Source organism: Pelodiscus sinensis, unplaced genomic scaffold (assembly GCF_049634645.1).
Source record: "Pelodiscus sinensis isolate JC-2024 unplaced genomic scaffold, ASM4963464v1 ctg34, whole genome shotgun sequence".
NCBI lineage: Eukaryota > Metazoa > Chordata > Testudines > Trionychidae > Pelodiscus > Pelodiscus sinensis.
The window spans coordinates 2,770,355-2,777,936 of NW_027465849.1; the positions used below are offsets into that span (position 1 = coordinate 2,770,355).

Sequence of the window (7,582 nt, forward strand, 5' to 3'; positions counted from 1 at the left end):
ACTGCATATTGCCTTTCTTCTGCCCCCACCTGGACTGTCCTGGAGTCTCGGGACATAAAGATAGATCTTTAACTAAAGATCGTGTCATGTGATAAAACCTCCAGGAACATGTCCAGCCAACGCTGGCAACCCGACGTCACTCAAAAACACAGGAGGCAGTTTCTCTCATATACACAGAGATTTCACAGCACACGCAAACTTGGGAGGTTTCTCTCTCTCTCACACACACACACACACACACACAAAAACTTGGGAGGTTTCTCTCTCTCTCTCACACACACACACACAAAAACTTGGGAGGTTTCTCTCTCTCACACACACACACACACACACACACACACACACACACGGGAGGTTTCTCTCTCTCCCTCTCTCTCACACACACACACACAGAAACTTGGGAGGTTTCTCTCTCTCTCTCTCTCTCTCTCTCTCTCTCTCACACACACACAAACTTGGGAGGTTTCTTGCACAAGAGATTTCACATGCATACACTGGAGGAGGTTTCACATATACATAAGGTTTCACACACACGTCAAAGGTGTTCCTGACACACACACAAAAAAGGAAATTTACACACACAGGATTTGCATCCCCACACCTGTACACATGGCAGGAAGTTTCTCACACATACGAGGTTTCAGGCACACACTCACAGAGAGACATACACACACTCCCATGGAGTTATCACACACACACACACACACACACTCCTATGGACACAGGAAGTTACCCCCCCATGGATGGACAGACATACAGATGAGGTTTCACACGCACATGGACACACAAGGAGGCTTCGCACATGCATATGTTGTTTCACACTCACATGGACATGTGGGAGAAAGTCATACAGATGACATTACACACACACACACACACTTCATACCCACAACACACACCCCGACACTGTAGGAGGTTTCTCTCTTGCTCGGACACACATGAGGTTTCACACACACACTCCAGGAGGTTTCTCTCACATGGACACAGACAGACAGACAGACACACACACACACACACACACACACTGTTCTTGTCCTGGCACGCTGGCTGTACGCTCTCACATCATGTCTACACTGTGGGAAGCTGCCTGGCCCAACTGTTCCAGACTAATGACTCCACACTGGCTAACGGAGCTACCCTGGACCTAGCCGGCTTGTTTCTTCCCGGACCAGCACCCTTCGGCCAGCGTGCCCTGCTGGGAAGGGGTGAGGTGAAAACTGCCAAGAACGGAGGGGGCTAGTGCCTGTGACCAGCCTGGCAGAGCGGATGGCGTCTGGGCCTGCTGCCAGGGTGTGGCTTTGGGGGCAGAGCAATTGTCTCAGGACCAAGTTCCATTTCCCGCATAAGAGCGCGCCCACCTGGGGCGGCTGTTTCAGCCAATTTCCTGTCCGGACGAGGCTTTGGATATGGCTGGATTGTCGCAGGGGCAGAGCGGCCACAGCGCCAGTGACCCTGCATGCTCCCCAGGTGGGCCGCGTCGCCATCCAGGCCCCCAAGAATGCCCAGAGCCCGATTCTGGCCTAAATCCTCCTGTACAGTCGCTGCACGGCTGCGGGCATAGGAAATGCCACCCCCCCTCCTTGGTTCCTAGGCCCAGCCCAAGGGAGATGGGGCACTTCAGTGTGTGTCAGCACGGGCACCAGCTCCCTCTGCAGGAGGAATACCCCAGAGGGTGGCAGCGTGTGAACTGGTACCTTCTAAGTTCCCACACCCTTCCTTGAGGGAGGCGCACTCTGGGCGGGGGTGGCTGAGCAGCTGGCACCCCCCTGAGCCCCAAGCCCTCCAGGGGAGCGGAGTGTCTCAGCAGGAAGGGAAACAGCAGCTGGCAACCTCTCAGTTCCCCAAAGGGAGAGGGAACCCAGAGGGTGGCGGTACGGGAACCGGAAAGGGCGCTGGGGGCAGCTACTCCTGGTGGGTCCGCTGGTGGCGAAGGAGGTGGGAGGTGGCTCCGAAGCCCTTCCCGCAGTTGGCGCACTTGTAGGGGCGCTCGCCGGTATGAGTGGCCCGGTGCCGGGCCAGGTGGGCCTCGCGGGTGAAGCCTTTGCCGCAGACGCCGCACTCGAAGGGCTTCTCGCCCGTGTGGATGCCCTGGTGCCGGGCCAGGTGGGCGCTGCGGGTGAAGGCTTTGCCGCAGACGCCGCACGCGAAGGGCTTCTCACCGGTGTGGGTGAGCTGGTGCCGGGTCAGGTGGGCGTCACGGGTGAAGGCTCTGCCGCAGATGCCGCATTGGTAGGGTCGCTCGCCGGTGTGGGTGCCGTGATGCCGGGTCAGGTGGGCGTTGCGCCCGAAGGCTTTCCCACAGTAGGTGCACTTGTAGGGGCGCTCACCGGAGTGGGTCTCCTGGTGCCGGGCCAGGTGGGCGCTGCGCCCGAAGGTTTTCCCGCAGTGGGTGCAGGTGTAGGGGCGTTCACCCGCCGCCGCCGGCTGCAGCGCCAGGGCGGGGCCCTTGCTGCGGTGGCTGCAGGTGGAGAGGCGCTGCTGTCCCCCCGAGTGGGTGCCCAGGTGCCGGGTCAGGTGAGAGGTGCGCCGGAAGCCTTTGCCACAATATGGGCACGTGTTGGCTTTCTCGCCCATGGGCGCGGCCAGAGGGGGTCTCCTGTAGCCAGGGGTTGTGGGTGCGGCCAATCCTTCGGCAACTCTGCCTGCAATTCGGCTTCAGTCCCAGAACTGTTCCTTTTGGATCCTCCCAGGCAGCTTCAGGGATCCCACTCCTCCTGCTCCCTGTGAGGACAGAGAATCCAGCTGTGAATTGCTCTTAGCTGGGGGGAGCTTGCTCCCTAAACCTTCCCCTGCTGCCCCATTTCTGGTGAGAGGCAGGGTGGCCTAGCAGATAGAACAGTTGGAATCTGGCTTCTATTCCCAGACCTGACCTCCTGGGCGGCCATCCAGCTCCGTGCCTCAGTTTCCCCACTTGGACAATGGGGCTTACGCTACTGAGCTCCTTCATCCAGGGCTTTGAGATCTGTGGATGGAAAGCACTATGCAGTATTATTAACAGAGGCTCAAGAGTCTGATTCTCAGGAACAAGAACATGCCAATATTTCCTCTAATTTTTTCCATCCGAGTGCGGAATAATTTTATGCGCATTGAGGCATGTGCGGATGTGCACCACCAGTAGAAACACAAAACCCAGCTGCGGGCGCTCACCTCATCAGCTGGGTGGCACTGGAATCTCCCCTGTGCGGCTGCACAAGCGCCCAGTGTACACGGAACACTGCTGGCAGCTGAGCCTAGATCAGCTGTTTCCTGGCCGACTCAATATTCTGAGCACCAGCAGAACTGCTCGATGTCTGGCCAAGCTCACTGGATGAGGGGAGCCAGCAGGCCCTTGCTTTGAACCTTATGCTCCTGCCCCAGTCTTGCCTTCCAGCCCCCTTTCAAACCTGCTCTGATCTGCTCCTTGTCTGTTTCTGGACTCCAGCTCCAACCACTAGGCCTGATGGCCCACAACTAGGTCTTGACACGGATTCTCAGATATGCCCAGGCCCTGCCATTGGTGAGTTGAGTCCCCAAACCATAACAGGGCTCAGAAGGAGACACTCCCAGCCTTCCCCTAGTGCGGGGACCCCAGTCCTGCTTAGGTCTCAGTGCCCTCAGGGAAAGGCCAGGAGCAGTAGGGATTGGTAAGACTGGATCCCCCCACGAGGGAGGAGCGCTCAGGTGCTGACAGAACCAGCCCCCCAGAGCTGTGTGAACAGCTGGCAGTTCCAAAAAAACTGGGGAAAAACAAATAGTTTTTGGATCAACCCGCCAATGATTTTTGTTTAAAAAAAAAGTTGCTAAAGTCCGAACAATAATTGGTTTTAGTCAAGTAAAATCTTTCAATCCATCCAAAAAATGATGGGTCAAGATTTTTTTGAATTAAAAAACCTACCTAGTGCATTTGCCTTCTAAAAGTAAAATGGATGGCAGATCCTAATTGAAATGTCATTGCAGTCGGAAATTCATGCAGAAAACGTCCTGAGGAAATAACTAGGCTTTTGGGGAGGGCTTTTTGTTTCTATTTTTCCCGTCCAAAACCTGCAATCAGACATGAATCTGGGAAGCGTTTTCCACCTCACAGAATCTGTGTTATTTGCTGGGGAAAAAATTCTGTTTAAAAAAGATGGTCCAGCTTTAGTTATCTGCTAGAAGAGCTCCAGAGCGCTTTGCTGGGATCCCCATGGTCCCCTGAAAGCCTCCTACTTGGTCTAACTCCTGGCTCACCTGTTTACTCTCAGGTGTTGTCTTTCCCTCCAGGTCCGTCTGTGGTCACATCCGCAGGCGCGCACAACAGGAAACCCTGCTGGGGGAAAACATGGGGGTAAGATCAAACGTTCCGAGACAGCGCTTGAGCAATGTTCCCACTAATCTTTTCCATCCAGGGGTGGAATAATTTGATGTGCACCGAGGCATCTTCAAGTGTGCACCACCCACAGAAAGACAAAACCTAGGTTTGGGTGCTCAGCTAATCAGCTGGGCGGCATTTGAGTGTCTTCTGGTCACAGGAGTGATCAGCTTACAGGGAACGCTGCTCCTGAACTGTGTCCGCGCACTCTGCTCCAGGGCTCCTCAGCTGCAGCTCCTACCTCTCCTCCACCTGGGTGCCAGTTCCATCCCCCTCCCTGCAGCCCCCTCAGCTCCCAACCGCCCCTCCTGCAGCCCCGAGCCACCCCCCAAACTGCAGCCTCTGAGCCCCCCTTTCCCAGCTGCAGTCCCCAGCCCCAACTGCAGTCCCCAGCCCCCTTCCTCAAGCCCCTCAGCCCTCAACCTCCCCTCCTGCAGCCCCTCAGCCCCCCCAATCCTCCAACTCTCCTAAGCTGCAGCCCCCTCCTCCCCTCTTGACACTCCTCGTCCAAGCCCCAGCCCCTGCCCATCCACCTCAGCTCCCAGCCCCCCAAGCTGCAGCCCCAACCCCACTCCTCCCCTCCTGCCACCCCCAGTCCAAGCCCCAGTCCCAGCCCCCAGCCTCTCCACATACAGACCTCAGACTCCTAAACTGCAGCCCCCGGCCCCCTCCTCTCTGCAGCCCCTCGTTCCCCAGTCCCCCACCTCCCCAGCAGCAGCCCCCAGCCCCTCAAGCTGCAACCCCAGCCCCCTCCTGCAGCCCCCAGCCCCCACCTCCCCAGCTGCAGCCCCAGCCCCCCACTTTCTCAGCAGCAGCCCCCTCCTGCAGCCTTCAGACCCCCAAGCTCCCCTCCTGCAGCCCCCAGCCCCCCACCTCCCCAGCTGCAGCCCCCAGCCCCCCACCTCCCCAGCTGCAGCCCCCAGCCCCCTCCTGCAGCCTCCAGCCACCCACCTCCCCAGCTGCAGCCCCAGCCCCCTCCTGCAGCCCCCAGCCCCCCACCTCCCCAGCTGCAGCCCCAGCCCCCTCCTGCAGCCCCCAGCCCCCCACCTCCCCAGCTGCAGCCCCAGCCCCCTCCTGCAACCCCCCACCTCCCCAGCTGCAGCCCCAGCCCCCTCCTGCAGCCCCCAGCCACCCACCTCCCCAGCTGCAGCCCCAGCCCCCTCCTGCAACCCCCCACCTCCCCAGCTGCAGCCCCCCCTCCAGTTGCAGCCCCCCCACCTGCAGCTCTCAGCCCCCCACTTCCCCAGCTGCAGCCCCTCGTTCCCCGGCGCTCACCGCGCATCGCGCGCTGGACTGCGGGGCGCAGGAAGGTGCCTGGCCCGGCCCGGCTCGGCCTCTCCTCCCCCGGCAGCTCCGCTCTGCGCCGCGGCCGCTGCCAGCTCGATGGTTGTTAACCCTTCCCCCGCCAGACGCCAGGCCGCTCTCCCTGCCCCGGACGCCTGGGTCCCGCAGGAGCCCCCCGGGGAGCTGGGCAGCGCCTGGGGGGGTCCCTCGGGGGGGAGGTTCCAATTCACAATCTGTAACATTTTCAGTGACTCAGAGCGCCGGGGGGGGGGGGGGGGGGGGGTAGAAACCTCCCTTGGGGCCAGATCGTTTCGCTTTGGAGCTTTTCAGAACCAAGCATTTTAAAAATATATAAATACAAATAAAGCCCGGGGCTGTTTGGAGGCCAGACCATGTTGGGAAGTGAAAACTAGAAACCCTCCCCCTGCCTCTGCTAGGGTTGCCAGGTGTCCCACCCCACAGTCCGGTATTTGAGCTTTCTGTTCAGGAAACAAATTGAGAAAATAGAAATGTCCAGCGTTTTCTAAATCAGATGTAATGTAGATTGTGAGGTTAAGGCAAGTGTGTCCGGTATTTTTGTTGAAGCCATCTGGCAACCCTAGCCTCTGGAGGAGACAAGGGTGTGTCTACACTGCCCATAATTCAGCATCAGAACATAAGAGCGGCCCTACTGGGTCAGACCAAAGGTCCATCTAGCCCAGTAGCTGACAGTGGCCAGCACCAGGTGCCCCAGAAGGGGTGGACCGAAGACAATGATCAAGCGATTTGTCTCCTGCCATCCCTCTCCAGCCTCTGACAAACAGAGGCCAGGGACACCATTTTATCCCCTGGCTAATAGCCTTTTATGGACCTAACCTCCATGACATTATCTAGCTTCTCTGTTATAGGCCTAGCTTTCAAAGCCTCCTCTGGCAAGGAGTTCCACAGGTTGGCTCTGAGCAGTGTGAAGAAGTGTCCTCTAGTTCTATTCTGGGAACTAATAAATAACTTTTCTTTATGCACCCTCTCCACACCACTCATGATTTTATTTACCTCTATCATATTCCCCCTCATCACTCTGTATTGGCAAGGGAGAGGTCTCCCCTCCATTAAACAAATCCACCCCAAAGGAACGGTAAAACTTTTGGCTGGGTGTGTGTGTTTTTTTCTCACCCCTGAACAACTAAAACATTAGTGCTAGGAGTGGCAATGTAGACCCAGCTTGGCTTTATGTCTTGGCTTGATGAGATTTCCGGTTCGGCTGCTACCGGTACCGGCATGGCAGTAATAGACTCAGCCTTCTCCAAGGCCTTTGGCTTGGACCACCGCACGCCATTCCGGATAAGCAACCTAGAAAGGCATAAAATGAGCATGAGCCACACTGAATGGATTTAAAAATGGCCAATAGGGTTCAAAATGGAGCTGTAAACGGGGCCTCCGCCCCAAGAGGCTGCATTTCCAGTGCCAGATCTCTTCTTGGCCTTGCACTGCGGCTCCCAGGTGCTACTGGAACACACTCAATAAATAACGGATAGAGCTACATTAGCGCAGCTGGCAAATCATAATTCTTCACATACGGGTCCAAGGAGAACAACGTAGCTGCCCGACTTCTCTCTTCAGGAGATTGTAGCGGAGGGGAGGCCAAAACACAGTTGTTCTGGCTTTGCACCCAGCCCATAAGAGCCGCGCGGTACGTTACGTCTCCACTGGAGAATGCTGCCAGTATGGAACGGTACGAAGGCATTTAATCCCTCACCATTGAAGCTGTGCCGGCAGCTAGTGTAGACGGGATGATACTGGCAAAACTGTGCCGTTCCTGGTTGTGGTGCGGGGCGAGCGGCTGTTTTCTCAGGTGGATGACCGATCCAGAAAAACCGGGACCAAACAAAGGGGTGAAATCTGGAAAGGTCAGTTGGGGGGTTGTTCTGGTGCAAGGCCTCAAACTAGGGTTTTTTTCTTCCTGGCTCAGCAGAGAGCCTGAAAGGGGAGGAG

At 57.2% G+C, this 7,582-nt stretch overlaps 1 protein-coding gene across 4 annotated transcripts; it reads right to left on the reverse strand.

Moving 5' to 3' along the window:
- Positions 1-417: 417 nt before the first annotated feature.
- LOC106732692 (uncharacterized) lies at positions 418-5,797 on the reverse strand. Of its 4 annotated transcripts, none has more exons than XM_075915211.1 (3): positions 5,603-5,797; positions 4,207-4,282; positions 418-2,721 (listed from the first exon to the last, which is right to left on the reverse strand). In XM_075915211.1, the coding sequence occupies exon 3, from the start codon at positions 2,572-2,574 to the stop codon at positions 1,903-1,905; it is 672 nt and encodes a 223-aa protein (XP_075771326.1). In that variant the 5' UTR covers positions 2,575-2,721; positions 4,207-4,282; positions 5,603-5,797; the 3' UTR covers positions 418-1,902. The 4 variants fall into 4 exon arrangements, with proteins under 4 accessions (XP_075771326.1, XP_075771327.1, XP_075771328.1 ...); XM_075915212.1 differs by having other exon boundaries at positions 4,207-4,285; XM_075915213.1 differs by lacking the exon at positions 5,603-5,797 and adding an exon at positions 4,503-4,639 and having other exon boundaries at positions 4,207-4,285.
- Between the last annotated feature and the right edge of the window lie 1,785 nt (positions 5,798-7,582).

Bases quoted from the DNA above. Each gene is read 5' to 3' on its own strand.
- LOC106732692 (XM_075915211.1), bottom strand. From the start codon at position 2,574: ATGGGCGAGAAAGCCAACACGTGCCCATATTGTGGCAAAGGCTTCCGG.